General features: G+C 34.5%; 1 protein-coding gene across 1 annotated transcript; it reads left to right on the forward strand.

Moving 5' to 3' along the window:
* The first annotated feature begins 208 nt into the window (after positions 1 to 208).
* Positions 209 to 12,091, forward strand: LOC140975245 (probable serine/threonine protein kinase IRE4). The gene is made up of 17 exons (XM_073438841.1): positions 209 to 717; positions 1,888 to 1,979; positions 2,084 to 2,293; positions 2,521 to 3,747; positions 4,788 to 4,960; positions 5,047 to 5,290; positions 5,905 to 5,997; positions 7,365 to 7,505; positions 7,596 to 7,688; positions 8,409 to 8,598; positions 8,733 to 8,818; positions 9,391 to 9,479; positions 9,934 to 9,985; positions 10,109 to 10,165; positions 10,588 to 10,728; positions 11,209 to 11,283; positions 11,515 to 12,091. The coding sequence occupies exons 1-17, from the start codon at positions 477 to 479 to the stop codon at positions 11,596 to 11,598; spliced, it is 3,288 nt and encodes a 1,095-aa protein (XP_073294942.1). The 5' UTR covers positions 209 to 476; the 3' UTR covers positions 11,599 to 12,091.
* The last annotated feature ends 2,255 nt before the right edge of the window (positions 12,092 to 14,346 follow it).

Here is a 14,346-nt window from a genome sequence, read left to right on the forward strand (position 1 = left end):
ACCTATCTTTTAATAATTTGAAGGTGTCAAGACTCATAAAAATCAAATAAATGATATTAAATTTGATCATAAGATCGATCATTTTTCGATTTTTCAAAATATTATAATTAATAATAATTATATGATTTAAATATTTTAAATCGTATAACAATTATGAATTGATAATATTGGTAATGATATTTAAATAAATACTTAATAAGTAATGAAATCAAGCTTTGTCTGCGGGAGAATATTCAAACCGACCCCTTTCACTTCTTCTTTCTTCCTCAATTTCACCACAAATTTGAAGAAAAAGATATAAACGAAATCCAATTTTGTGCACTCGTTGATTCATTTCAAACTCCTCTCCACCGGAAAATCCGTTTTTCAGTTGAGATTTTTCACCACTTGGCAGCTCACAAATTCTTCTCCAACACCTCACAGATTCCCAATACCGCAAGCTTTGTACTGAGCAGTTCGGTTTGACGGGGTCAAAAATGGCGGTCCAGAACCGGAACGGTGCGGCGGAGTACTTGCCGGAAGTCGGGATTCCCACCGGATTGAACAGAATCAAGACTCGGAGGATCGTGTCTCGTGAGAGGGTGAGTTCGGGAGCTGAGGATTCGGATCAGTACAGTGAGTCTCCATCCGCTGGAGCTTCGATTTCTAGGACGTTTAGGAAGCAGAGACCTAAGGTTGTCGATAAAGGGCTCGTGAAATTCTTTCATCCTAAAGAAGGTTCGGATTTTTTTATTTTTATATTTATTTTGATTTTTCGCATGTGTGGAACGTGATTTTAATTTTTATTCCGTTTTTGTAAGTTTAGCGATCTTTTTCCCATGTTTTTTTATTTTTTTTTACCATGTTTGCCTTAATTTGGGATTTGCGTTTGAAGATTGAATTTTTTTGAGATGAAGACCAGACTCTATTTGGTATTCTTTGTGTAATTAACTAATAGTTTATCTACATTCAGTGTATTGTTGCATCAATTATCATTGAGAAATTTGATTCGTACTGTTACTATTATTTTATAATCTTGTTTGGTAAGTGATGATGAGGTCCAAGGACTCATGGCTGTAGCAATCAAAATGTTAGATTTGAGGTAGTGGGTTGTTCCATTTGAATTATAATAACACAACTTGCTCTTTATGGGACTGTTTTCTTATTGGGATTATTGCCGTTGCTGACCTCATTTGATTTTTTTTTTTGCGATGAATTTTCGCTGTCTTTGATTTTTAAGTTCACATTACACAAGACAGTGGTACTGTTTTTGACTTGTCAGTGTAGAAGTGGGATACACTTTTTCAAATCTGGTGCTAGGACACTGGGAGTTAATCAGTTATGAGTCGAAAATGAATAAAACTTTTAGGATTCTGATGATATATAAGGGGTTTGTAAAGTGGGTGCCCATAGAAAAAAGTGAAGTAAGCAAGTGTCTTTTAAATGCACATGACTAAGACAATTTGCCCTCATTCACCATAAAAGCAGAGATAAAAGTTGAGGTGAGATAATTGTCTTAAACTAAAGCTGTGTACAAATTCAGGCAATCTGCCTTGTGCGATTCTCATTTAATGAGATTACACCAAATCAGATATTGGATATGAATGTAATCAAGCTACAAAAATCACATTTACAATTATTGAGATCTTAAAATTGTAGGCATTGAAATTATGTTTAAATGAGGAAAATAGACTGCATACCTCATAGTTCTCCAAAGTCTTTCTCCCTAACTCTCTCTCTCTCTCCTCTCTCTCTCTCTCTCTCTCTCTCACACACACACACACACACACACACACACGCACACGTGCATTCATGCGATTGTCTGTATGCATGCATTAGAGCTAATCCAATCTTCTTACTGAATTCTTCAATAGAAAAACAATTTACCTGAAATTACTTTGGGGCCAGGATTCCAGAAAGGAAGGAAGATAGCTCGGTGGTTCACTTCGTCCTTGTTTAAGGATCCTGACCAAACTTTGGGTGATTTTACAAGGACCAAGGTGAGGCATTAGGAGAATGATATGGGTTTGCAAGAAGAAGTTTTTTGTTTTTTTTCCCTTTCTAGTTGGCACTGAATTGCTCATACATGCAACAAATCTGACAGTCCACATCAGCTTGCAACATGCCCGACAAAGAAATGATCAGAAGAAAATTTCACAAGGGGCAGAAGAATTCTTCTAAAAAAGAGTTTTCACTTGGAAACACAGAAACAGAAAGAGTACCTAAAGGTTTAAAAAGTTTTTCACATGAATTGGGTCCGACGGGCAGCATTCACTCCGTGAATCCAAGGGCTCATAGTTTCAATGATTTGAAGGTACATATAACATTAATTTCAATGTTTTTTGTTCTGATTTATTGTTTTGTGCTTATTAGGATAGCCAAAGTTATTTCCTTCTTGTCAAATTGAGCCTATACGGTATTTTCGGTAAAATAACTACTTTGACTTCTGGATACTATTGACTGTCTATACTGTTGTCAGTGTGATACTTTTTTGTGTTTATAATTTCAACGATATTTATTGTCCTTTTGCATGACATTTAGGAGCTCTTGGGATCACTTCACTCGAGATTTGATACTGCAAAACAAGTTGTGGACATTGAGTTGGGATTTTTTTTGCGAGAAATGCATGATATCCTGCAAAAATCTGATTTTGTAACACTGGGTGAATATAAAATGGCAGAGGAACTTTCTGGTCTTGCTCAACAATGTGTTGATATGAGTTCGATAGACTTTCGTACTAAATGTGAAGCGATTGTCCAAGATTTGACTGAAAAGAGACTGAAATGTGAAGCAGAACCACTAAAAGTGCTATTCACACGCATCCTTTTTATATTGACTCGGTGCACAAGGTTGTTGCATTTTGATACAGATGATGGTTCGGTCCATGAGAGATCACTCGACAAAGTCATGGAATGTTTAGAGAGGATCCCGTCTGTTGACAAGAGTTGGGTTGCAAATAGAGGATTTGAAGATTCTGATGCTGGCAATGTTTTGAAGTTGAAGGGTGGTGCTAAGCATAAGTTACGGGGAAAAGCTCAAACTGGCGTTCCTTCTTGGGTAATTGACGGCAGCTCTGAGTTGCCTCTTCACGAGGAGGAACCTCATTTAGGAACGAATTACATTCCCGTTGGTAAAAATACACCTCCTTCAAATTTTCAGCCTGATCTTCTTTCAGTTGTTAACAAATTCCATGGCGTGGATGGTGGGTGTCAAATAAACCGGGAGCACGAGAACTTGTTAGAGGATTCTAATCTAGTGATATGCCGAATATGTGAAGAGCTAGTTCCTTCTTTTCATTTGGAGCCTCATTCCTATGTATGTGCTTATGCTGATAAATGTGTTTCAAAACGTTTAGATGTTGATGACCGTCTCTTTAAGCTTGCTGAGTTACTAGAACACTTGTTAGAACTGCGCAATTCTAGCAATCATGAAACTCATGTAAACCCAGATATTTTGAGGTTGCAGGCTGCAAAATTTCCAGCAACATCAGAAAGTAATTCACCAAAGTGCAGTGAGTGGCGAAGTAAAGGTATGGATGGAATGCTGGAGGATCTGCATGAGATGGATACTGCCTGCATTGAAGATTCTCATCTAGCAAACTCAGTGAACTTGAAGAGCCACTTGGGAAAATTTGTAAACCAATGTGGCCCTCCATCCTCAAATGGAAGCATGACATCAGCATCATCCACAAACAGTCCTAGGGCAAGTAATTTTGAATTTTTTTGGATAGATCAAAATAACTTGTCCGAACAAGACGACTTGCAACAGGTTTGTCTTCCTCAGCCAATCTTTTGCTGTTTAAAGAATGCTGATAAAGAGTAGATGCCTAAATGATGAACAATTTATGCTGAAGTTTTCAGAATATAATAAGTTATAGCGGGTGTAGAATTTGAAAGAATTAACATTTTTTCCCCTATTGAATTATAATTCACGTAAGAACACCACAGGATTTTGGCTAGGTTTAGCACAGAGAGAACAGGACACAAATCGCCCTACGATAGACATTGATATCACAAGAAATTATCTTACAGCTTATTTTTAATGTTTGCTACAGGATAAGCCAAAGCTGGAGCACATACATCATTGTAGTCTGAACTCTGGAAAATGATTTGTGTCGATTCATTCTTGCAGCGCTTGGGCACATGCTGTTAGGTCTTTCATTTAGGAAAATATGGATAAAATGGACAAAGTAATGCTTATATAGAAGGGCTTTCATCCCACTACCTCCTCAAGAATTTTATCAAATAATGGGGGATCAGGCTGTAACCAACAAAAGTATCAAATCTTAATGTTCCTTATGAAGCCCAGCTGTTCTAGATCAGATGAGATCTATGTACTTGGTCTTTTCTCACCATATGGATTTATGCTACCATTCTTGTGAATTAAAGTCTTATGCCTAGGTTAATTTGTGTGGTCATTTGATTCTTTCAGGGGCATCAATCCTCTATGAAAGGCAATATTGCGGAACTGGTTGTAAGGCTAGATGTTTGTATACAAAAGAAATGATAAAGATATTTTCCTTTGGTTGTTTTTATTGTGCTCTAATAGGAAGATATATTTTACATGTTTCTTAATTACACACGTCCTTAATTTTCTTGCTCACCTGAATCATAATTAATTGGTTTTTCATCATTCATTCTAGATATGTGAATTTTTTAAGGGATGTCTTTTATTTTAATACCTGATCATTTTCCTTTTAATGAATGAACGTGACATACATTAGAGATACAATTTATGTATGAATTTAATCTAAATAACAATTTATCCTGGAATGCTTGTACAATTATACTTCATCGTTTTGTTTTCAGATAATTGACCTGGCTGATATTGCCCGGTGTGTGGCTGAGACTGATCTTTCAGAAGAAGGATCCCATGAGTTTTTACTTGATTGTATGCAAGACCTACAGGACATTTTGCTACATTCTAAGCATAAGGCTCTTTTGGTGGATACATTTGGTAGCCGAATTGAAAGCCTTCTGAGGTAGTATGTTTGACAGGATAACTGAGACTACAGGATTAACATTAATGTGTGCTGCAGTAACCAGCATTTGTTTCCTTGATATGCAGGGAGAAATACATTCTTGCTTGCAACCTAGTGGACGATGCTAATGGTGTACCACATCCAGAAAGCTCCAGATCATTGTTTGATAGTACATCTCAGAGTAGTACAACATCTACTCCTTCACATAGGACGCATAAAGAACGTATTAGTATAGATGATTTTGATATTATCAAACCTATCAGCAGAGGAGCTTATGGCAAAGTATTTTTGGCTCGAAAGCGAACTACTGGGGATCTATTTGCTATCAAGGTATATGGTTTAGATGATAACCTTCTAATGCTGCAGATGATAACTCAGTAAATCCATGCTCACACCATTAAGCAGCAAATTGGGGGAGATTATACCTTGTCATTATAATTTATGGGTTGCCTGACTATATTTGATTGATAGTAATTTGTGAAATACTTGTGTAATGCTTGTATGAAGTATGGCAACCAGCCTAAAAGCTAAATAGGTGTACCTTTGAGCCTGCATTGTAGCTGAGAGAAACTTCAAAACACCGTGTCTTTGTTCATTCAAAAGCCCGTTGCTCTTTGTCCTCTCGTCTTTCTAAATTTTAGCACTGGCAACCGTTACCAGTCTTTGCACGGTTCTTTTGGAAAAGGGGTTTAATCAATTGCAAATTATGATTTGGTATTATCTAGTAAATGTTTTAAGCTCACATTTCCTGTTTGCCTATACATAGTAACCACAACGAGCAACATGTTAATTATAAATTACCGAGTGACAATGACTTTTCACTTACCCATGTTAGACAACTGCTAAACATTTCGATTTTATAGATACTCCAGTTTTTCTCTTCTTTGTACTAAATTTCCAGTTGAGTATTTGTTTAACGATCATTTTATCTGTTGCTAATGCAGGTGCTCAAGAAACTTGACATCCTACGGAAAAATGATATTGAGCGCATACTGGCTGAGCGTAATATATTGATTACAGTGCGGAACCCTTTTGTGGTAATACCTCATTTTGATTAAGTTATCATCTAAATCAGCTTATAGTGAAATGAAAATTTTGTTATATTTACCACATGCATTTTACTTTTAGTGTCTACAAGTATGTTATCGACTATAATTTATCCTTGGTAATCCCAAGTCCAAACATCAAGTTGAATTTCAGGGTAATAGAAATATTGTGACGAGAAAATGCAACATAACACAAGATTTTCGTGATTCAGCAGTAAAGATCTACATCCATAACACACAGCTCAAAAGGCTAAAATTTTCTTAATTTCTCTTAGTTTCTCTTTATATATAGGTGCAAATGCATTTGGATAAACATGGTGGAAAATCTTCGCTAAACCTATATCACAATTAAGTAATAATAATATCCATTATAACCTTAATAATATGAGATCTGATTCTGCATATTATCTATGATTTATATTACTCCCCCTCAACTTCAACATGGAAATTTGAATTGAAGCTTGCATGATGTTATATAAAAAATAAGAGAAAATGGAGAGCAGACAAGTAGGGATTTAAATTGAGTAGTAGCCCACGATCTCTATTGGGCTCACAAAGGGTAGATCAGATTGATAGTGTTGCAACCACGATATATATATAATGATAAAGGAGAATTACAGTGAAAAATATCCCAGAGATAATCTCGGTACCCTAGCCAAAGCTAGTCCCTAGCACAAGCTAGTAAACACTCAAGCAAAGAAATGAACAGAATAAAAAATTTACTCTGCTCCCTCGCATATTTATTTATTCCCATCGTTCTAAGGTTTATGACTCTTGGGTTGTTTGAATTTGGGTGGCACACTAATAACAGGTCCGTAACAGGTAGAATCTAAAATCATTGGCTGTTCTACATGCAGCAAGGACAGATAATAGGTCTGAAACAGGTAGAATCTAAAATCATTGTGAACAGCAACCTGGTGGGGTTTTTTGTTTTTTGGAAGCCATAGATATTTAGACAATACAAACGAAAAACCTGTAGGTTGGGATTCCCACTTTGATACCAGAGTAGTAGAGATCTAGTGAGTAGAGAATGCAGCACAATATGAGTTTTACTCCGTTTGATCATAAAGTCTTATATCCATGTTAATATCTAGAGAATCCAGCCTCTGACTGATCTCTTAGATTAGATTACAACCATTACCTTTTGATAGTGGTGAAAATACAGTGGAGTGAATGTGGAAGGAAATCTTTTCTAAACTAAGAATCACTATTAAATCTTGTCAAAGATCTACCTGTAATTTTGATAATCACATATCTAGCATATATTATTTGACTCGTAACAATCCACTGACAGTTTTATCTTTTGTCTAGCAAGAAAGTGTGTGAACCTGTGAGAATTATGTTATTTGATGCTGCAGGTTCGATTTTTTTACTCATTTACAAGTACAGACCACCTCTATCTGGTCATGGAGTATCTCAATGGTGGAGATTTATACTCTTTGCTGAGGAAAGTTGGCTGTCTTGAAGAAGTGGTAGCTCGTACCTATATTGCGGAACTGGTACTGCTTTGCAGATGTTTTATGACTTTTATCTCAATTCTCGTGTGGATCCTAATGACAACTTGTGAACATACTTGTGGTATGTTTCAGGTTCTTGCTCTGGAATACCTTCATTCTCTTGGAATAGTGCATCGAGATCTGAAACCAGATAACATTTTAATTGCACATGATGGACACATCAAGGTATTGTTGACAATTGAGAGACTAAAATCATAGCACTTTTTTGGAACATCTGTTGATGTATGAGTACAACAGTATATGATATATTGGTTAGGACAATAGGACTTGGGAATATGCCTCACGGTTTAATCTCTCTCCTGCGGAAAACTTACTTTGTAACAATGAATTAAACTCTGTTGCGATAATCAACAGTTAGTTCATTCGTTGTTATTCCTACCTGAGTCATGAAGGACAATGGTAATGCAGTCACCTCCTTGTTTCCATGGACTACTGTACAATATCTGCTCCAAAGACTTCATCGATGCAGAGCCTAGAGAATGATGGTTGTGAAACAAAGACATAAAATTTTTATGACGACTTTGTGATTGTACGATTTTATGTGCCGATTATAAGTTATGACTCTTATAAACTCTTAACCTGGGCTCTCCTTAATTTTATCATTCTTATTCCTCATCTTGTGAAACAAAGACATAAAATTTTTATGACGACTTTGTGATTGTACGATTTTATGTGCCGATTATAAGTTATGACTCTTATAAACTCTTAACCTGGGCTCTCCTCAATTTTATCATTCTTATTCCTCATCTCATAGGACTAACATACTAAAAATATAATGACAGACTCTCAATCGTGAAGATGTCAATAGAATGTGTGTTAAATGCCTACCTATTCCATTTTATGTTTTTCATGATCATTTCCCTAAATCCCGAACCATTTGATCAGCTAACAGATTTCGGACTATCAAAAATTGGCCTCATGAATTGCACCACTGATTTATCTGGACCAGAGATCAAGACATTTGAAGGCCGAGAAATGCACGGTCGGCTCAATACTGAGTCAGAGGATAGTCATCAATCAGCTGTAGGCACCCCGGACTACTTGGCACCTGAAATTCTTCTAGGCACAGAACATGGTAAGGAAAATATATTCTTTTGTGCTGGCAGTCCTCTGTTTCTTTAGCACATCTTCAGCTTTTCGACACTAACATGCTGAGTGAAGGAAAATATGTGTTTGCTTGCTGATGTTACCTTTTGGATGCACCTGCAGGTTATGCCTCAGATTGGTGGTCTGTGGGGATTATCCTCTTTGAATTTATTACTGGAATTCCACCTTTCACTGCTGATCATCCAGAGGTTTTGATGATTTGAATCTTAAATTTGTAAATTGCATTTACCTTTCCCAGTTGCTGCAGTCTATATGCTTTCCATTTTAGCAGTGGTCTATAGATGACCAAATAGTATAAACATGATTTGTCTTGTACTGCGTGAAAAAATTGAAGAGCTAGCAGTAGTTATTCTAGTTTCCATTTTTAATATCTTCCTTGAATATGTAAACACAGTCTGGTTGTATAACATCCGCTGTTATCCTGTGACATCAGGACCTCAATTTTAGGGTCCTCTATGTATCTTTTTAAATTGGACAAACGGAGCATTCAGCATCCAATCTATATCTAATAAGACCAATGACTACTCAAATCTAGTCTGGAAATTTATTACCTCCATAACGGATCAATTCCTATACTCGGACTCGTAATGGTCCAGTTCTTTTTTATTATGTATTGCTTCTGAATTTAATTTTTGTTCGATTAATTTCCTCTCTGTGACAGCACTGTTTTGTTCATCTTTCGATGTATATTGCTTAATTGTTTTCGGTAAGAATGTTTATTTCGTTCTCCTTACATTTGGTCATTTTCATGCTTTGACAGATTATTTTTGACAACATTCTCAACAGAAAAATCCCCTGGCCATCTGTTCCAACAGATATGTCTTTTGAGGCCCAAGATCTGATTGACAGGTTTGTAAATATGATTAAAGATGAGCACCATTTACATGTATATTGAGATTTGGAGAGTTAGCCCTGTCATTCTAGTTTCTTAGCACTCCTATAATAGCAGCTTCTAGTTCAAATGCCGATGACCTGGACTGTGATCGTAGCAGGATTTTGATCCTTGTTTTTATTTTAAAAAGAGAAAAAATGTATCAATATTCTGTGATAGAATAAAATAATAAACTTAATGGAATTTGATCCTTGTTTTTATTTTAAAAAGAGCAAAAATGTATCAATATTCTTTGATAGAATAAAATAATAAACTTAATGGGTAACTTTAGATTAACTCCACAATACTTAGTGAATATGGGACCCCTTACTGAAGTTATTAATCACCTCCCTACTTTGCCACTTTGTCTCTGTGCACTTATTTTCCGTCTTTTTGTGTTCATTGCCGATTTTGTACACATATTTCTGACAGGCTTCTTCTTCATGATCCAAATCTACGTTTAGGAGCAAAAGGAGCATCAGAGGTATCATAAATTGAACCATAATAGTGTTTTCTGATCATCATAATATGCAAAATGATAAACACTTGCAATAATTTGGAAGATACGTTATTACACCGTCACCTTTGTTTCCCCATTTCCTCTCAGGTGAAAGCGCATCCCTTTTTCTCCGGAGTGAACTGGGATAATCTTGCTTTACAAAAGGTGAAACACCAGCTCACATATGTTGGATTGTGATCATGTTTTTGCACACTGCATTCATTTTATGTAATGCTGTCCATTTTACATCCAAAGTCCTGTTCTCAGCGGTCGTAGGAAGCCAAATCCTCGTAGAGCAATCCTGGTTTTCAAGATTTGCATTTAAAATTATATATTCGATTGCAAAGTAGCTTTCTAGATTACAATGCTTGTTTACTCTTTGCATTTGAACGGAGCTCAGTTCAAAAATTTTTCTTGCAAATGCTGTTTACTCCTCGAAGAAGAGCCATTGATGTTCCCCTTTAAGAATTTCAAATAGTTTCTCGATCAGTCTTCTTGTCATATGGGAAATTGGGTTGCTGTTTTTGTCAAAATTAGCATTTTTTTTATCATTCTGTGTACTTAATTATCCATTTATGTTCCTGTAGGCTGCTTTTGTACCACAACCTGACAGCATCGATGACACCAGTTATTTTGTCTCGCGATATAACTCAACTGGAATACATGATGAAATTTCTTTGGATTCAACCTCTGAAAGTTCTGAATTGCACTCAAATTCTGGACCCGAGGTAAATTATGTTACTCAATGCTCGAAATTAAAATTCATATCCGCTGAAGAAAAATTAATCATCCATTGGCTTTAACTTGAAATCTTTTTATGTAAATTTCTGACTTCTTATTTTAGCATTCTTTTCCATCAAACTTTATGTGATCTCAATGAGTTTCTCGGTAACTCTTGACCTGTGGTTGAGAAAATGTTCAAATCTAGTTTCATGGGGAAATAACGTAACTTCAGGTGAAAAGATGATTGAACTGAAATTCAGATTGCATATCCAAGGGTTTAGTTAGAGTTTTACATTCTTTTGTTTGTATGCAAATCCATGACCAAAAAAGCACAATATCATTCAGAAATCATGGTGTTTATAGTTGTATCTTTCACGACTCTTCTTACACTACTACTTAGCAAACATGCAAGAGGTCATCCTCACAGAATATATTTGCAGTGGTGATCATCATCTTAAATATTTTTTGTTTCATTTTTGTATCAGAACATGGACGAGTGTGGTGATCTAGCTGAGTTCAGCTCTCCACTTGATCTTTCATTGATTAATTTCTCTTTCAAGGTTGGTCTTCTCATCCTCTTGCTTCTCAAGTCTCCTTCATCAACATTCTTGATTGATCTGTTTCAATGTAAAGTTCAATTCCGCGATCCTGATTCATCCATTAAATGTGGATCAAACTTCATTTCTGTACTGCAGGCCTTCCCACGATGTTGTTTTCATTGTTTGGTTTTTCTTTATACGAGTACTCTTATATTGATTGATACACAGTTGAATCACAAAAAAATTCTGCAGAATTTATCACAATTGGCATCAATCAATCATGATGTGCTCCTACAAAGTGGAAAGGATTTATCATCTCCATGCAAAGGTTCGTGATCTCCCCGAGCTCTTGATTTTCGCTTCTCGTTATTCATTTAGAGGACGAAAAAGTCTGTACAGAAGTCATTTAGCCGTTCGCAAATAGCTTAGGACTACGACCTAATATATAAAGTAGGCCAGAGGATGTACAGAAATATTATAGGAGATTATTGAATTTCTAATACCAGTAGAGTAGATGAACAGAAGTCCACCGATTGTGCTACCTTAGATATACATATATAGTTCAGCTCAACAACAATTTTATGTTGCTTCATGCACATTAGAAAGAATGGAATTCATTTTTACCCATAACGTTTTTATCCAAATCATTTTATTAAGCTTCTTATTGCATATGCCGTCTCATGTTTTGAGACGCGTAAATTCGATGAAGGGATGACTCCAAGATAAAATGTGAATGAACATGTAAGAATATAGTATATTGAATGAATGTTCGTTTGAAAGGATGATTGTAATATTATTACTTACCATATGATTTCAGCACAATTATGCATGATTTGGTGTGAAAAATGGGATTCAACATGTGTGCTCCCTGCATGACTTGAGTTTTACATTAATTAAAGTTTAAAAATAATTATATTATGATTATCTTAAATTTAATTATCACACGCTCAACTTTAACACATGAGTTGATTACATCATCATTCCATTAACATTCAATACATTTTTAATTAAAAAAATTTATTCCAACTAATTGAACTGATCAAATTTATGTGACGATTGATTTAATGAATAAGTTTTATGGCAGAATATATATGAAAAAAGACTTGTTTGAAGCATGACTTAGAAAGTTGAATAAGAAGATCAGATCTGTAAAATTAAACAAAAAAACAATTTATTGCAATTACAAATCAGAAATTTGAGAAAAAAGGCAAAAAATCATTACAAATAATATACATTGAGTACATTAATAATTATTAATAATAATTAAATACATACAAAAATAAATAAACTACAACACATGCATCTATCTATATATACAATGTATATCTAACATAAAATTAAATAATACATAAATTAAAAGACCTAACATAAAGTGATAATTTCACATGCATCTTAACAGTAAAATATATATATGACATGAACTATTTATACTGCATGTGTACATCTAACACAATTATAAAGGTTTTATAGTATATATCTATATATACTATGTATATCTAACATAAAATTAAATAATAAATAAATTAAAAGACCTAACATTAAGGATATAATTTCACATGCATCTTAACAATAAAATATATATATGACATGAACTATTCATACTGTGTGTACACATCTAACACAATTATAAAGGTTTTATACTACATATATATATCTAATACATGTATGTATCTATATATTTCCAAAACATATGCACATATATATTTATGAACATGTATATGAAATAAAACTTGTTTGAAGCGTGACTTAGAAAGTTGAGTCAAAAGACCAGATCTGCAAAATTAAACAAAAAAAACAATTTATAGCAATTACAAATCAAGAAATTTGGGAAAAAAGGCAAAAAAATCGTCTTTACCAGAGAAAAAAATGCAAAAATCACTGAAAAAATGAAGTGAAATGGGGGTATATGTAGGCAATTAGCGACGAATTTTGAAACAACTGTCGCTATTTTTAATCTGATTTTCAAAATTCAAAATTACGACTGACCGTAGGTGAAATAATTTCGTCGCAATTAGCGACATAATGTTTGACAACGGTTTTGATATTCCGTCGTTAATTTGGTGAAAATTTGTATAATTCCAATTAGCGACGGTTTGAAAATTAAACTGTTTCTAATTTGGCTACGATTTTAAAATACCTTGGTAATTTGGTCCCAGTTGTATTAAAACCATGGAAAAATTTAATTTAACGACGCTTATGCAGAGTAAGTTAACACATCAAAAAATGATATAAAAAAGCAGAATCACAAATCAGTTGTATTATAAAAGATTAAAAAAGATGATATCTTTGCTAAGTGACGTCGCCAAAATTATCTTTGTATTATTGACAAGTTGAATGTGAATGGAGAATATTTTTTGGGACACATTTAAATGATCTTGAAAGACTTTTCATCATCAGGCTATGCATTTTATCAAATGTAAAGGCAAATTCAATTGAGAATTTGCTTATGGTGTTCACAAGCCAGGGAAGCCTTATAAATAGAGTTTTCCTCCATCAGTTGAGTACATCCAGTTTTCAATTCTTCTTCCATATCATAGCATTCTTATTTGAGAGTTTTATTCTATAATATTTACCAGATGTATGTTCTCTTATATTAAGAGTATGTATTCTCTTTGAAAACACAGTGAAATGTTGTAACGTACAAAATATTATAATAAAATTCTTTTCATCTTGACCGTCGTTTTTACTATAATAATTTTTAAGAGTTTTTCACGTAAATCTCAGTATCCAATTTTGTTCTTTATTTTCACATATATATCTCAAAATGTCGCACTTGCAACCAACATGTATCCCTCCACAGGAACCCTAAAGAAACAGTATGATATGAATTGGGAACCATCACATAACAGAATAACAATGGAAACATGTATAACTAAACAACACTGAAATCAAGAAGAATTTAGAAAAAGAATTTTACAAAAAAATCGATTTTTTGTTTTAATGCAGCTGCGAGAAATCTTAAGGCATTGGCAAATTTGAAACGAAGGGGTTCGTGGGTGGATGCAGTTTTGAAAACGTGGTATGCTCAAATTACCCAAAAATCCATGCAAGGAAGGTTCTACTGGGGTGATCACGGTGCGGATT

The sequence above is a fragment of the Primulina huaijiensis genome, chromosome 4 (genome assembly GCF_012295235.1).
Source record: "Primulina huaijiensis isolate GDHJ02 chromosome 4, ASM1229523v2, whole genome shotgun sequence".
Taxonomy (NCBI): domain Eukaryota; kingdom Viridiplantae; phylum Streptophyta; class Magnoliopsida; order Lamiales; family Gesneriaceae; genus Primulina; species Primulina huaijiensis.

What these genes read in the sequence shown, in the direction of transcription:
- LOC140975245 (XM_073438841.1), top strand. Translation starts at nt 477, where the DNA reads ATGGCGGTCCAGAACCGGAACGGTGCGGCGGAGTACTTGCCGGAAGTC. An exon ending in AACAAGACGACTTGCAACAG is followed by an intron (nt 3,748 to 4,787) that starts GTTTGTCTTCCT and finishes TTTTGTTTTCAG; the next exon opens with ATAATTGACCTGGCTGATAT. An exon ending in ACTCAAATTCTGGACCCGAG is followed by an intron (nt 10,729 to 11,208) that starts GTAAATTATGTT and finishes TTTTTGTATCAG; the next exon opens with AACATGGACGAGTGTGGTGA.